Source organism: Microtus oregoni, unplaced genomic scaffold, assembly GCF_018167655.1.
Source record: "Microtus oregoni isolate MIOR12 unplaced genomic scaffold, Mior012 000027F_ref0000203, whole genome shotgun sequence".
Classification (NCBI taxonomy): domain Eukaryota; kingdom Metazoa; phylum Chordata; class Mammalia; order Rodentia; family Cricetidae; genus Microtus; species Microtus oregoni.
In genome coordinates this window covers 32,971,948-32,988,874 of record NW_024543086.1, presented here as the reverse complement: position 1 = coordinate 32,988,874, position 16,927 = coordinate 32,971,948, and the positions used below count along the sequence as shown (strand labels likewise).

The following is a 16,927-nucleotide window of genomic DNA, read 5'->3' as shown; positions in this document are numbered from 1 at the left end:
CCAAGGGGAACAAGGAGAGGAGAAGACAGGCTGTATTTACTGAAAGCCGCAGAGGAGGCTTGGTAAGTTCGGTTCTCGGTCCCGGTGTCCACTGGGAGGTGGAAGGTGCCTTCAGTGCCGCAGGACGATGAGCTCTGTGGCCAGGCCTGTTTCATCAGCAGAGTGGCTTGGGGAAGACACAAGAATGGCATTAGGCAGAGTATGAAGTGGGCACCACCAATTACAGACACAAAAGCAAGGGTCTTGTGCCAGACAGAAACATAACTCAAGGAGCCTGCTCAGACACACAATGATTCAGCCTTCTTGAGATGGGGAGTGGGTGGGAGAAGTGCTGAAGTGAGCTTCTAAAGGACCTCCAAGGAAGCCTACACTTAAAAACTGAGAATCAGGACTTTTCTATCTTATCTAAACTGTGGTGTATTCCTCTACTACTTCCTCATTAACATGAAGACACTGGAATTCTTTAACAGTGTACTGGGCCAAATTAACTGAGTCTTAAAAAATCCCTCTGGTCTGAAATCTCATCTGGAGGTATGGTTAATACGTTGTGGGTTGCACCAGGTATGGTGGCACAGTCCTTTAATCCAAGTACCTGGGAGGCAGAGGTCAGCCTGCGCTACGCAGTGAAACTCTGTCTTAAAAAACCAAAAAAAAAAAAAAAAAAAAAAAAGTTGTGAATTGTTTCCAAGTAACTACCATTTTACATGAGCCTTGCTCGAATAGCATCTCCTCTAACAGATTGTGATGAGCTGGGACCATGGCTGCACTATTAGCTATCAAGGGGGCACTCCTTGCCAACTCCTGCTGCACATTAGCCAGGGGCAGATGGACACACCTTGTGCAAATGTCTGAAAATCTAATCAGTGCTAATGGATGCTCCAACTGAGTTAGAGATGAACCTTTGGCCATTATGAAAGTGTCAAAATTGGGGTAGGTATATTATAAAAATTAGTTTGAAATCTGTAGAGACTTCCCAGGAAAGCTCAAAGCTCAACTTAAATTTCATTAAGTGTTCTAGATGTGGGGAATGTCTTAAAAAACTTACCGTCATGGTATCCTGAGGGAAAGGAAAGAGAGGAAATAGGAGATAAATGCCTTAAAAAAAAAAAAGGAAGAAAGGAAGAAGAAGGAAGGAAAGGAAAAAAACTATTCTTTTAAATACCAGAGGAGACACTTTTTTTTATCTAAATTTCTATCTTATAGTTAAAAAAGGATTAATTTCTTTCTTTATAACATCTTTTACAATCTAATAAGATCTTGGGAGTCTTAGACACAGTGCTAACAGATTGTTAAGTATGTTAACAGAAATGGGGCTGGACTGGCAACAATCAGATAAACTTGTGAAATATTTTAATAAAGGGTTAAGGAAAGACAGGGAAGCATAAGAAGAAAGTCTGCTGGTCACATTGATTCCTACAGGATCTGCTACCTCCGGAGAGATTCTGCAGTGCCTTTGTGGCCTGGTTTCCAACTAACATCTCTATTCCTTCTATCACAGAATTATAATGGCTAGAGAAGGCTGTGGATTCTGCTGTTTGTTTTTTTTTTTTTCTGAACTAGAATCAGAACGTAGCTGCATAGGCTGACTGTGCTTGCATTAATGGCCCGCAATCTATATAGCGAATGCTGAGGAATGAGAAGGAAATCATGGGCAGGAGAGAGACACTAAAAGGAGAATCTGGCAAGAGAAATAAACGGGGACAACACAATTCCACGTGGAGCCCAGAGTCCTTACAGACGGCCAGACACAGTTGTGCAGCCCCTGCAGGAGGAGGGAATCTACTTTAAATAAACATCTTCAGTGTTTTTGTCCAGAAGGTGGAAGGACCCAATTAGTGTCAAAATCTTATCACAATGTCTCCAAATTCAGGGATTGATATTCCATGTGGCTGGAAGGCCACAACTATCCTCAAACAATTCCCTGCTGTGTCAAATGTGTAGCTCTGAGAAGTCAAATAGAGCAGTTCCAGGCCCTAAGATCTCAGTGAGGCTCTACCGAGGACCAAGAGGTCTAAATTTGGTCATAAGAATTTGGAAAATTTAGAAGTCCTGGGTCCTGATTTGTTCTATTTTTGGTTTTTTTTTTTCCTTCTTCTGAGTGAGGGCATACTTATAATTTTCATTATAAGCCAAATGTCTGACAATTGCCTGAAGGACTGTGTGACAACTGAAGTTAAATCAAAATTAGCCACAGAATATTGAGGCCTAACTGTACTCAGCACTGAGGGGAGCGCCACGGTGGACAGGAACACGCCTGGGTTACATCACTGCACACAAGGTACTTACTGTTGACTGGGGATACAACTCAGCCACACATCAACCAGGGAGTGAACAAGACAGCATGTCACAGTAAAATAATGTTGCAGTTTAACTGGGAAAGAAGCAAGTGCCACTGAGTCATTGATTGTCTTTCCTAAGTGATCACTTAGGCTAAACTTTACATTTTTCAAATAAAGGGGAAGTTTCTTCAGGTTTTATTAGATACTGGAAGCAAACAGAATTTTCTGTGTCTTTTCTTTTTGTTTGTTTGTTTTTTTGAGACAGGAGTTCTTTCTGTATTAGTCCTGGCTCTTCTGGAACTGAGAGATCCACCTGCCTCTGCCTCCTTGGGTCTGGGGTTAAGACTGCTCCACCACATCCAGTTGTGTCTTTTCTTTATGCTAGAATAATCAATAATTTAAATAATCAGATACATGTGAAGACAGAATGAAAATGATTTTTTAGCAGTCAATTAAACCTCTTCATTAACTGTATGATTCGGTTTCTCCGTTCAGCTCTACAGTAATCCTTTTGATGATGGAGCTCAGCTGCTCCATGAAACCAATCCCAATCATATGAAGCTTTTAGCAGCATGGCAATAGACAGGTCTCCCCTGTCAGGCAGACCTGTTTTGGGATGCTGAAGAGGAACTACTTCTTAAAAATGTTTTATTCTTTGAATTAAGCAATAGTTGAGTACAGATGTATCACATATGAAAACATTATTAAGCTGTTCACTTAAGACTTTATGTACTTACTATAAATGTGTAAAAAGAACAGAAAGGGGAAAACCAAACCATGTGGAGGGCTATGACCCCTGTCACAGCAGGCTCCCACATCTAGATGCTGAGTTGTTCACTTCTTGGATATGGGACCCTCACGCCCTTTGACACTAGAACAGTCTGTTAAGCACATTCACAAAGAGAGACAGCAAGGGACCATTGTCCTGAACCATGTGCTGAGTCAGGAAGGCTGAGATCCAGCCTGGGCTCTGCCATTTATTGGCTGTGTGACCTTGGGCAAGTCACTTGGCTGTCAGTTTTGTTGTACTGTAAATGGCGAACTAATCCCTCCCTGGCTGCTTCAAAGGACTGACAGACAGATCCTCAATCTTAATTGTTTCTAGTTCTGGTAGCTGTGTGCTTCTATCCCTAGAGTTGTGGCCAACTCTAGTTCAAACTCTAATTATCTTTGATCTCAGCCACTCCCACTGCTTCTTAATGCTTTGGTTCTGTTTGTTTTAACTTGTCCCTTCTAATCTCCAAGCCAAACTCTAAATAAAGTTTAGAAACATTTCATGGTTCTCTGTTGCCTACAGGCTGCAGACTCGACTCCCCTGACCTAACACCGATGCTCTCTTGTGGTTTGAACTGAAACATTCTACATTGGCTCATAAGTTTAAGCACTTGGTCTCTGGTTGGAGGTGCCATTTTGGAAGGTTGTGGAACCTTTAGGTGGCAGAGTTTTGGGAGAAGTAGCTCACTGGGGGTAGGCTTTGAGGTTTTATAGGCTGGTCCTACTTCTTGACCAGTCCTCTCCCTGACTGACACATCTGTCTCGGCTCTCTAATAATATCTCACTCTCCAACCCACACTACTGTGCACAACTCTTCTCATTCCCAGAGTCTGCCGAGGATTTGTTTCTCCGAGGTCTGTCCACTCTACCAGCTCTTCTGGCTCACAGGTCACCATGAGGTCTTTGCCTCTGTGCACTCTGACCACATCATCCCACATAGTTGACTATCTCAGTTCCCGTAAGGCCTGGCGTAGAACTGTGTGAAGTTCTCCATTCATTCTGGACGTAAAGGTCAGTGGTTCTCAACCTTCCTACTGCTGCAACCCTCTAACACAGTTCCTCATGCTGTGGTGACCCCCAACCATGAAATTACTCTTGTTGCTACTTATAACTGTAATTTTGCTGTTAGGAATCAAAATATAAATCTGTGTTTTCCTATGGTGTTATGTGACCCCTGTAAAAGGGTCTTTAAACCCCAAAGGGTTTATGACCCACCGGTTGAGAATCACTGCTTTAGTTGGAAGCAGGAGTAGCATGCAGCCTTCTCTAGCATTTTAGAGTTGTTTGAGTTCATATATTCTGTAGCAAACAAACAAACAAACAAAGCCAAAAAAACCCCAGCCTCTTATAAGTGGTAAGTGAAACAGTTCTGTAGCTAGCACTATTGAAATAATAAAAATTACAAGAGGATGGTATGTTAGCATTTAAAAGAACCTTGAGATCATGTGATATGAAAAACTTTATGGCCTGGGGACATCAGTAAGTTGCTCAAGATCACACAGCCCACAGCAGTAGTGAAAAGAAATTTCATAGCTCATCTTCTGAAAGATGTACCATGTGTAAAAATTTCACTTTTCTACAGCAAGATTAAAAGTTGGGAAAACATTCAAAGACTTCACAAAAACATCATGAGTGTGGTAAAAGTGGCAAGTTTCTCCCATGGTCCCTTACTGTCTACAAGAAGGACCTAGTCAAGTTACACTGTTGGGACCCTCACAGGTGCCCAGAAGTTCCCGTGGTGCCTTGGTCCTGGAGTCCACACTGCCCAGAGAACTCAACTCAGATCTCTCACCCACTGGCACACTTGGCCCATACCTTTCATCATCCAGAAAAATGCTCCGAAAATGAGGATGAAGGCAACAGAGTGTATCTAAGGTCAACCAGGTCTTCAAACATGTCAGACTGCTAATAGAGATGGAAAATCTAAGCCTGGGGCCATCTGACTGTATTTTGTATTATTTATAATAGTCATAATCAAGGGGCTCCTCAGAGCCTATCAAAAAGCCAAAAGAGCAGCCACACACAGACCCTAGAATTTTCATTCATTTGTTTGAATCAGGCAGTCAGGTTAAGGTGTGCGATGCCTTTAGGGCCATGATCCTTCATTACAGCCCTACGGGAATGGTTCATGTGTGTCTCCAACCCATGATTTTGCACCATCAGACATGTTCCTGCATGCTATAGGAACTGCTGCTGAGCCACCTGGGGGAGCCCAAGCCTAGGAGGTGGGATTTGGGGAGGAAAGGACAGGGAATCTACCATTGTTACAAGATAACACATTCATAGGCCATAATACAGATGAGGAAAAATAGCTCTCCTACCATAAGCTGAATGCAGGAACTGAAACTCTGTTGGACAGAAATGTTAGTTGAAATTACCACTAGGAATTGTGCAAAGTTGTACATACTGCAGTTATATAACAGACTTGTTTCAAGACAGCAGTTTCCCCCAGGCTGCATAAGAAGCAGTGAATGGAGAAAATGGGAATTACCTCCCCCTGGAAAGGGTGACAGACTTGCCATCCAGGAAAGTTCATCAGTTGCAGAGAAGCACCTCCCTGGGTGCCACATGATCTTTCAGAGAAGTAACCGAAAAGTTCCTATTCTTTGCTTGTTCATCTTAAGACCACTTCAAAAATCATGGGCATCACAGGCCTCTCAAGAGAACCAGGCTCAGTACAGAGATATTCCATCTAGGACAGTGTTATGCTGTAGAAGGAACATGGCTATAGGATCAGACAAATGGGTTTGAATCTCAGATCCATGGCATTTTTGGGGGGTGGTATAAGTGCTCTGTCTGCATGTTTGCTTGCATGCCAGAAGAGGGCAGCAGATTCCATTGTAGATAGGTGTGCATCACGAGGTGGTTGCTGGGAAATTAACTCAGGACCTCTGGAAGGGCAGCCAGCACTCTTAACTGCTAAGCTATCTCTCTGGCCCCAAATCCATGGCATTTTAAATCTAATTCTGAAAGTTACTTAATATTCTCTGAGCTAAACTGGAGGCAAGAAACTCTAGCTTACAAGACAAAGGTAAAAAGGCACACTTGTAACTTGTACAGGTGTTTAGAAACAGATTATTTTCTTCTACTTTCCCCCAAGTTTGGAATATCTAAAATGGGAATGGGAAAATTATATGCATACTTCAGTGGGAGACAAGAGACGAGAACAAGTGTTTTTGTTTTTTCCTCCTTCCCTCCCTCCCTCTCTCCCTTTTGGTTTTTGAGACAGGGTTTCTCTGTGTAACAGTCCTAGCTGTCCTGGAACTCACTCTGTAGACCAAGCTGGCCTCAAACTCACAGAGATTCACCTGCCTCTGCCTCCCAAGTGCTGGGATTAAAGGTTTGCACCACTACCGCCCGGCTTGTTTTTCTTGTTTTCTGAGACAGGGTTTCTATGTATAACAGTCCTGGCTGTTCTGGAACTAGCTCTTGTAGACCAGGCTGGCCTCGAACTCACAGAGACCAAGTGCTGGGATTAAAAAACATGGGCCACCACTGCCTGGCTGAGAACATGCTTCTTATGAAAGAGTTTTGACATTAGTTTTCTATTTATTTTTTCACTTTCAAATTACATTATCATTTTTTATGATAAGCCGCTTGCTCCCTGAATTCTAAAAAAAAAAAAAAAAAAAAAAAGTTGTGGCCAGCTTTTGCCTTCTGCAAAGTTAAGTATCTAAATACAGTCCCTGAAGTTGTTAAGCACTTGGGAAGAAGCCCAGGTACCCACAGGGCTTTCAGAACCAATGGAAGAATGAGCTTTCCCCTGTATCCTGAACAGATTAACTTAAGGGAGCACAGAGCTGCTAGAAATAGCTCTCTGTGAGCAATTTCTTAGTCTTCTTGAAGTAACTGAAGGAAATTTAAACTTTCATGGCTGCTCCTTAGAGACACTTCTCTGCATCACAAATGGCCAGCTCTGGCAAGAAGCTGAGAGTCACCTATAAATTTCCCTCAAACCTTGAGCCTTTATGGCAAGAGCTTCACCCCCAATAATCAGACCTGTGAAGGCAGAGGTCAGCCACAAAATATGAAATAGACCCAGCTATGAGTGTGTGTGTGTCTCAAAAGGGAGAGGTCTCCTCCCCCCCCCCCCCCAGTCACACAAACATCTGAAACAGTTAATTCAGTCTGATACCTCTTTTTTCCTTCCCTTCCATACTGATTTTGCAGTAAGGATGGCCTACTCTTGATCTTCCTGTCTTTAGCTCCCAAGTGTAGGGCTAATAGTGCGTGTCACTATGCCTGGCCGGTGTGGGCTTGCTAACACAATGCACCAGTGCCATCCTTTATTGTGTATTTTGGTTACTGAGCAAATGGTCTGGCTTAATCATAGATTAAAATATGTTGACTTTTTAAAACATTAATCAGGTCGAATATCGGCTTTTTGTTTTGTTTTTTAACTTGACTATTTGAAACATAACACTCTACCTACACCAGCAGCTTTCCAGGCTCTTCATGGTTTTAATAATCTCAGAGCCCAGCAGTGATGGTGCACGCCTTTAATCCCAGCACTCGGGAGGCAAAGGCAGGTGGATCTCTGTGAGTTCCAGGACTGGCTCCAAAGCTAGAGAAACCCTGCCTTGAAAAACAAACAAACAACCCACCATCACCATCACCACCACCACCAAACAACAACAAAAACAAAACAAAACAACAGAAACAATTTCAGACTCCTCTGCACTGCTCCTTCACCAGCTGGTAGCTCCTATCTAACACCTCAGCAGCGACAGACAGTTAAGAGTTCTGGTACCGTGGCAGGATGCCAGAATGTGGTTCTAGTTGCCGAACTTCTTTAAGCTTGTTTTCCCAATTGGAAATTGTGGGGGGGGGGGGAAAGTACTCAGTATGTTGTAATATAAAAAACAAGCTAATATCCATAAAGAGCTTCAAATTACTGCTAACACAAAGGAAACATTGAATTAATCGTAGTTTTTTGTTGTTTTAGTTCTCTCTCTCTCTCTCTCCCTCTTCCTCTCCCTCTCCTTTCTTTACCTTTTTTAAGGGTCTCATTATATAGCCCTAGTGGGCCCAGAACTTACTATATAGACCAGGTTGGCCTGGAACTCACTCATAGAGACCCATTTGTTCCGTTTCCCAAATGCTGGGATAAAGGCGTGCACTACTACACCTTTAACAGCAGTATTTTATTCTTGCCAATCACATGACAAATTGCCCCTTAAATAATTCTAAAATCTCTCACCAGAATACTGTGAGAAATTAGTTCACTGCTAGGGCTTGGAGCCTGAACCAAATGGGTGCTAGCCCTGAGCTTCTCCCCCACTGAGGCACTCTACCTCCTCCTGTCACTCAATTTCCCAAACAAGGAAGGAAACTGAACACAGGAGCCCTGTTTGCCAGCGGCTGGGAAGACTAGTTCTGTGCTCTAATCTGTGACTTGTTTAGTACTTGCTCCTTCCCACAAGTGTGCACTTAATCCTACTGACACCTGTTCTCCTGCACATCCCCTTCCACACTGTGCCTTTGTTTCTCTTTCTGGAGAGCGTACTTCCACGCTCTACACCTCTTCTCCTTTCCTGCTTCACTGCCTTCCAGTCTCACCACCTCCCTGACTACAGCCACAAGAGACTGAATTAAAGAATTCTTTTTTAAAACATAATTTATTTATTTTTAATTTATGTGCATTGGTGTGGATAAATGTCTGTGTGAGGGTGTCAGTTACAGACAGTTGTGAGCTGCCATGTGGGTACTGGGAATTGAATTCGGGTCCTCGAGAACAGTCAATTCTCCCAACTGCTGAGTCATCTCTCCAGCCCAGAATTAAAGAATTCTTGAGGGCTTTTCAACTCCATAATATTCACTGAAATTGGAGGAGAGAGGATGTAACATTTAACGGCTTTCCAAATCTGTTCCTTGTAGTCTGTAGCTGGGATTCATCCAGTCCAAACCTGCTAGTTCTAGGCTCAGAAGTCAGGCTCCACACCTCCACCTTGCCTTTCCAAGCATGCTCTGTGTGTTTCCAAAGGCCCCTCCTACTTCTACCTCAAGTCTCCACTGTCACTATCACCTCAAGGTAGACTGTGGTTCTACCTCTGCTCTAATCTGTGTTCTTTTTATATTACTTTCTGTACTGTAGCACAATTCATTTATTAATATGCCATGATCCAAAATTAATTAGCTCCTTTAGGCAAAGACGACAACTTTTTCTTTTTTTTTAAAGATTTTTTTTTTTTAAGATTTATTTATTTATATGTACACAACATTCCTTCCATGTATGTTTGTATGCCAGAAGAGGGCACCAGATCTCATTATAGATGGTTGTGAGCCACCATGTGGTTGCTGGGAACTGAACTCAGGGCCTCTGGAAGAGCAACCAGTGCTCTTAACCTCTGAGCCATCTCTCCAGCCCCCTTAAAGAATTTTTTTTGTGATTTATTTAACTTTATTTTATGTGCATTGGTGTGAAGGTCTCAGATTCCCTGGAACTGGATTTGCAGATAGTTGTGAGCTGCCATGTGGGTACTGGGAATTGAACCTGGGTCCTCTGGAAGAGTAGTCAGTGCTCTTAACCACCAAGCCATCTCTCCAGCCACAACTTTTACTTTTTCTATCCCAGAATAGAGGACATACAACAAATGCTTAGTGAGTGAATAAAGAATTTATGTAAAGTCATCTGCAACCCTGAGGTAAATGGTTACACGTGAATTTTGGAACAGTGACTTATCCAAGGCTGTACACCTATGGAGAAGAATAATCAGGATTCAAACCCAGGACTTCAAACCGTAGAACCCATTCCCTTTCCTGACCATGAGTGTTGAGCACTGACTGAGCCCAGGAGCAACATTAGTGGTTCAATATTTTCTTTCTTTAGCCTCTTTCTCTCTCTCCCTCTTGCTATGAACTCAAGCTGGCCTCAGCCTCCAGGTGCAGGGATTACAAGTGTATGCCATCATACCTAGCATCTTCTTCAGTATTTCAAACCCATTTTAATCTCTCTGTTCAAGAAGTGTTCTATGTCTTCTATTTCTGGAAAACAAGTAAATTGTCTTAGCCTGTGAAAAGGCTCTTTACTCTGGTGGCAAGTCTATCACTCTGTTCCAAATTTATACCCCAGAAGGAAAGGGAGGGAAGGAGTAGGAAGGGGAATGAGTGGAGGGAGGGAGGGAGAGAGGGAGGGAAGAAGAGAGGGAGGAAGGGAGGGAGAGAACAAGAGAATGATTCCCAATGGCAGCCTCAGGCAAGACTGAACAAAAAATTAATTCGGACATTGCTTGAGAGAGATGAAGCAGTTTCAAGGGGTGGTGGCGTGTCTCATATAGTCCAGCATAGGAGAGAAGGACCACCCTTAAGTCCCAGGAGAATGAAGCAGGTTCTGCTCCCACTCCCACCCCAAGGTTGTTCTGCCCCAGTTCCCAGAGGGGATTCCAAAGAGAATCAAGCCAGAACTGGCTGACTCCAGGCAGTCTCAAGAGAAGGACCAACTGGTGGATTTGTTTTTACCAATGAAGACCTACTTCCATCTCTTCATCCCTGCTGCTCCCACCCATTGCTTACCTGGAGCATAACTGGGGCTATTGGTCGGGTACAGGCTGGGATTGTAGGCAGGGGCAGCTGCTGGGTAGGCTGTGGGGTAACCTACAAAGACAGAAGAAAAGCCTCACTTAGTTAGGTAAGGGGACTAGGGAGGCTTGGCTTTCAGTCTCTTCACAGACTCACTCTCTCTCTCTCTTTCTCTCCCCTCCCTCCCTCCCTCCCTTCTTCCTTCCTTTCTTTCTCCCTGAGACAGGGTTTCTCTGTGGTTTTGATTCCTGTCCTAGAACTAGCTCTTGTAGACCAGGCTGGCCTTGAGCTCACAGAGATCCGCCTGCCTCTGCCTCTTGAGTGCTGGGGTTGAAGGTGCGCCACCGCCCAGCTTCACGGACTATTTCTGACAGTGTATAAATGAACAGCTTTCAGATTTCTAAGAGAAAAGTCACCAAATAGTGCAACCTTATTTTTTTTTTTTTTTTGGTGTTTTCGAGACAGGGTTTCTCTGTGGTTTTGGAGCCTGTTCTGGAACTAGCTCTTGTAGACCAGGCTGGTCTCGAACTCACAGAGATCCGCCTGCCTCTGCCTCCCGAGTGCTGGGATTAAAGGCGTGCGCCACCACCGCCCGGCTGCAACCTTATTTTTTATAAGCAATACATGCAATATGTCTGTCTCTGCACTGCAGAATGGTAGAAACAATATTAACATTCATACAATAAAATATATAAACTTACCAGTAATTCCTGACACACCACTACTTTCTTCCCCAAAAGGTAACTTCTTCAGCACTAACAATTTTTGGTATATGACATAAAAATGAATACTTTACGTTGGCATGGACTTTGGTTTATTGATACAAATTTAAGGTCATTTTGTTATATGTATATTTCTACCCTTGTTTAAGGTATTATGTTTATACAGGTCACTTAAAAAATGTAATATATAGGGGACTGGAGAGATGGCTCAGTGGTTAAGAGCACTGCCTGCTCTTCCAAAAGTCCTGAGTTCAATTCCCAGCAACCGCATCTGTAATGAGATCTGGTGCCCTCTTCTGGCCTGCAGGCATATATGCAGACAAAATACTGAGAATACTGTATACATAATAAATAAATAAATCTTTTAAAAATGTAATATATAATTAAAAATTACAGATTAATAGTCAGTCATTTATACTAGTCAAATTTGTAGTCATGTTAGTTAAGTTTTCTAGATATACAGAAATATATTTCAGCTAGATAATCTTCAACACTTCAAAGACCTACAGAATATGGCACTTAAAAGGTTTGAAAAACTTACACTTTTCTTGGGAGTATGACATGTCTGCTTCTGGCAACACAAATTACTTCAGAGAGATTGATGGGTAGTAAAGAAATTTGTTATGGAATTTGCATTCAATGTGACAAGGCTAAATATTTGGGCAAGAAACTGTCCTTGTCTGGACTGCTTGACAGTATGCTGTATGAACTGGACATTCAGGACCCACAGAAAAATGACTGCTGAACTTGTCAAAAGAAGGTGAGGCAGTCCTTCAGGGTTCTGCTTCATGAAAGAGTCTGCAGGACACAGAAGAAAGTGACTGACAAACTGCTGATGTAGGCAAAACAATCTTTCAAATTTCCTGCTTCATGGAAAAATCTGCCAGATACTATGGGCCTATATGCTGAAAATGATGCCCCAACATTACAAAAGAACTTTGGGTGACTGTCCAGGCAGCAAAATGTCTCCATCAATTCTAGAGTTTTAGAAGTTGCTTACAATGCACTTCCTGTTAACTTAGGTAATATATCCTTTTGGAGTCTTTGATAGAGTTGAAGACAGTTATAGTTTTTTCTTAGCTGTGATAAAAGATAAATTAGATATGAAACTCTAAACTCACAGACAAAATATGGATGATAGAATATTTCCTTTAATTTTATCAGATATAAATAGATTAAATTTGTGACCGTAATTCTTGCTTCATATCTGTTTTGGTTTATGTAATTTTACCATGTGAAAGTTAAAACTTTCCTTTTTATTTAGACAGAAAAGGGGAGATGATGTGGGATTCCTCTCTGTATGCTAAGAATGTTTTATTACCATTGGTTAATAAAGAAGCTGCTTTAGCCTATGGCAGGGCGGAATATAGGTAGGGGGAAAACTAAACTGAATGCAGGGAGAAAGAAGATGGAATCAGGCAGACAACATGAAGCCACCCAAGAAGCAAGCTGCAAGGTAACAAACCACAAGCCTTGTGGTAAAATATAAAGTAACAGAAATGGGTTAATTTAAGATGTAAGAGCTAGCTAGGAATACACCTGAGCCATTGGCCAAACAGTATTGCAATTAATGTAGTGTTGTGTGATTATTTGGGTCTGCACATGTATGGCAGCTAAAGAGAATAACTTGGTGGAGTCAGTTCTCCTTCTGCTATATGTGGAATCCAGGGATCAAACTCAGGTCACCAGGTTTCTGTGGCAAGTGCCTTTAACCCACTGAACCATCTAGCCAACCCTAGACACTCTTATTGTTTTGAAATTCTCTAATGTACTAACTATAAAATTTGCCATTTTAACCACTTGTTATTGATTAACTGCTTAATTCCCTCCACAGTCTGACACCTGATCGCCATCTGTCAGCACTGTTCTGGGAGGTTGCAGAACCTAGGAGATCTAGGCCACCAGGAGGGGCAGGCCTTGAGGGCTATAACTTGGCTCTGCTTTACACTCCATCTTGGTGTCCTAGCTGCTGCCTCAGAGATCAAGCCAAACACCATCCTTCACTGCTGTAAGGGTCTGTATTCCTTGAAACCATGAACTAAAATCCCACTTAAGTTATTTCTTTCTTTCTTTCTTTCTTTCTTTTTTTTTTTTTTCGAGACAAGGTTTCTCTGTGGCTTTGGAGCCTGTCCTGGAACTAGCTCTTGTAGACCAGGCTGGTCTCGAACTCACAGAGATCCGCCTGCCTCTACCTCCCGAGGGCTGGGACTAAAGGCATGCGCCACCATCGCCCGGCTAGTTATTTCTTTGAGGTAGTTTTTGTCACAGTGGTGAGAAAATGATCTCATACTGTTTGGGCAATTCAGAACACTTCATTACTTTCCTAGTGTTAAACACAATTGTCTTCTGTATGTTCCTAAAACGTTTCTGCCATCTCAAATAGAAACTCTGTAACCACTGGTAACTTTCAAGCCTCTAGTTCTCATTAGTAATCTAATCTACTTTTAAAAAGTTATTTCTAGAATTCATTTCTAAAGAAATAATCAGAGTCTAGGCTGGAAAGATAGCTTAATGGTTACGAGAACTGGCATATCTGTCAGTGAATCTGGGTTCAGTTCCTGGCAGTCACACGATGCCCAGGCATAAGTGCAGGCAAAATAACTATTTACATAAAAATACATAGAATTTTGAAAAATGTTTCAAAGATTTTTTTTTAGTTTTTTCCCCAGGTTTTAAAACTTTTTACTTGTATATTTTTAAATGTATACTCTAATTAAAATCATTTGAACATAAAAAATTGGTACCACATTTTACAGATCTCAGAACACCTTGGGTCTTTTGCATCTTATTTGAGACTTTTAACAACTCTCACTCCTCTTCTCCCTCCCTGCCAGCCAGACTGCCAGGCCAGCCTTCATTGCTTGGTTATTTAATGTGAAAGGGAGAACATGATCATTTAAAATGACTCAACCTCTTTGCTGCTCACAAATTAAACAGCTAAAAGAAGTAAAATCTGAGGCTGGAGAGATGGCTCAGCAGTTAAGAGCTCTGGCTGCTCTTTCAGAAGGTGAGGGTTCATTCCCCAGGACCACAGAGCAACTAACAACTACCTGGAGCTCTAGTTCCCGAGGATCTGGTGCCCCTTCTGGCTTCTGTCTGCAGTGCACAGGCATACATACAGGCAAAATGCTTAGTCAATTAATCAAAAAGGAAATAAAATCAAGAGGCAATGTTTGTGGGCATATCCATATTATCTGACTCATTACAACAATTTGCCTATTTTGTTTCTACTGCTCCTGCCTTTCTTTTTTTTTTTTTTTTTTTTTTTTTTTTTGGTTTTTCGAGACAGGGTTTCTCTGTGGTTTTGGAGCCTGTCCTGGAACTAGCTCTTGTAGACCAGGCTGGTCCCGAACTCACGGAGATCCGCCTGCCTCTGCCTCCCAAGTGCTGGGATTAAAGGCGTGCGCCACCACCGCCCGGCCTGCCTTTCTTTTGAAGGTAGAGGATTTTCTCTCCCTTACATTTCTGTCTTCTTCGATTTCAACTTATGAAATTTCACAATCTTACATATTGAGTTTTCAAACATGGCTGCCAGAGTGTTGGTGGGTTGTTGTTGTTTGTTTGTTTTGTGATAGGATCTTCCTTTGTAGCTCAAGCTAGTCTAGAACTCATAGACCTTTTGCCAATCCTTGTGCATGTGTGAGCCTCTTCACCAGCTTCATAGGGCTAGTCCCAAAGTCCATCCATCAATATACACTTTAGTATCTACTTTGTGTCAAACACTGGATTAGAGAACTGTATCAATGCATAAAACAAACATGTTTGCTCTCATGGGGCTTATATTCTAAAGGAGCTGGAAAAGGCACTGGAAAAATATTAAAACAAAATTCTGAGTATGGATAAAAGAAAGCAGGAACGGTAAGAATATAAAAAATACATTGGAATTAACTGGGCAGTTGACAGGTTGCACCTTTAATTCTAGCATTTGGGAGGCAGAGTTCCAGGCCAGACTGGTCTACAGAGTCATTTCCAGGACAGCTAGGGCCACACAGAGAAACTACAAAAGAGAGAGAGAGAGAGAGAGAGAGAGAGAGAGAGAGAAAGAGAGAGAGAGAGAGAGAGAGAGAGAGAGAGAAAATGCACTGGAGTTAGGTCACTGAAATATTAAACAATAATCAGGGTAAAATATACTGAGAAGTTCCATATCCAAAGGTTTGAAGGAAACTATGTGCCAACTAAGTAGACAGTGGTAGAAAAAGTCTTTTAGATTAAAACCATACCAAACCAAACCAAACAATAACAAAAACCCAAACAACTAAGTACAGAGGCCCTAAGTCGGGAGGTGTAATTATTTTCCTCTTTGCTTTAACAAAATACCTCAGAAAAACACTTTAAGGCAGGGTTTACCCTGGCTCACAATTTACGTGTAACAACAGTCCTTCACTGTGGGGAGGTCCTGGCAGGAGAATGAGGCAGCTGGTCACACATGCATGCAGAGAGGTGATGCTGGTAGCTGGATTCAGATAACTGATGCCACCCGCAGTCAAGGAACCTCAAGCCCAGTCTAGGAACACCCTCAGGGAGGTTTGGATCTCACATGGATTCTATTTCCTATCAAAATGGCAATTATAAAAATGGGGCTCAGACCAGGACAACAAAGTGGACTGCACACTTCACCACTAAATCCAGTAAGATAATCCAGCTCAACTTGCACGTAGCAGCGTGTAAGTGCCCACCTAACTACTCCCTGCAGATTTTAGCAGCTCAGTGATATTCTGACTAATAGTGGAAAGCTGGTTTTAAAAGTCACACGCCTTTAATCCCAGCACTAGGGGAGGCAGAGGCAGGCGGATCTCTATGAGTTCAAGGCCTGGTCTACAGAGTGAGTTCCAGGACAGGTTCTAAAGCTACAGAGAAACCCTGTTTCGAAAAACAAACAAATCAAAGATAAAAACTTCTTTGTGATCTGTAAATATTAGAGCTTTAATAATGTATCTTTGTTAATATGCTATCCTGTGATTCCAAAGAAAATTCATCATTTTTCCCTGATCTGCTTTAGAACTGAAGTAGCTAATTTGTCACTTACTTACAATCTAGAGATGTGCCATTTCTCAAGAAAAGAATCAAGGGATGTAATCTGGGAGCTGAGTGACAGACATCTACATTCAGCTTCTTGTAAGAGATTTTATGCCACAGACAATCATGTTTCTATTTTGTCATTTCAGATGAACTTTAGAGGAAAACTACAGAATCATCCTTCAATGTGTCTTTCTTTTTTTTTTTTTTTTTTTTTTTTTAGTTTTTCTGAGACAGGGTTTCTCTGTAGCTTTGGAGCCTGTCCTGGAATTAGCTCTTGTAGACTAGGCTGGCCTCGAACTCCCAGAGATCCGCCTGCCTCTGCCTCCCAAGTGCTGGGATTAAAAGCGTGAGCCACTGTAGCGAGCTGCGTGAAGCCACAACTGATGGAGATGTATAATCAACTCCTATGGCTATGCTATTATCACGCAATGATCATCAGCTACTTGCATATGCGTGGGCCTATGGGCAGTGCCCACCTGGCAATCCAGGGTTGGCAGCCCGTGCCTTTTTAAGGGCTGGCCCAGGGAGAGAGAGAGAGAGAGAGAGAGGAAAGAGAAAGGAGAGAGAGGAAGGAAAGAGAGGAGAGAGAGAAAGTGAATAAAGTCCTGGAATAAA

General features: G+C 42.3%; 1 protein-coding gene across 3 annotated transcripts in view; it reads right to left on the bottom strand.

Annotated features, from left to right (window-relative positions):
* Fam168a (family with sequence similarity 168 member A) overlaps window positions 1–16,927 on the bottom strand; it is a 128,655-nt gene that overhangs the window by 17,726 nt on the left and 94,002 nt on the right. Inside the window, exons 3-5 of one of the 3 annotated variants that reach the window (XM_041676317.1) lie at window positions 10,566–10,646; window positions 1,046–1,057; window positions 41–166 (exon numbers count right to left, since the gene is read on the bottom strand). In XM_041676317.1, the coding sequence (XP_041532251.1) occupies window positions 41–166; window positions 1,046–1,057; window positions 10,566–10,646 (219 nt within the window). Of the gene's footprint in view, window positions 1–40; window positions 167–1,045; window positions 1,058–5,374; window positions 5,402–10,565; window positions 10,647–16,927 lie in introns of all 3 variants that reach the window. The other 2 variants (XM_041676316.1, XM_041676318.1) reach the window with 2 other exon arrangements.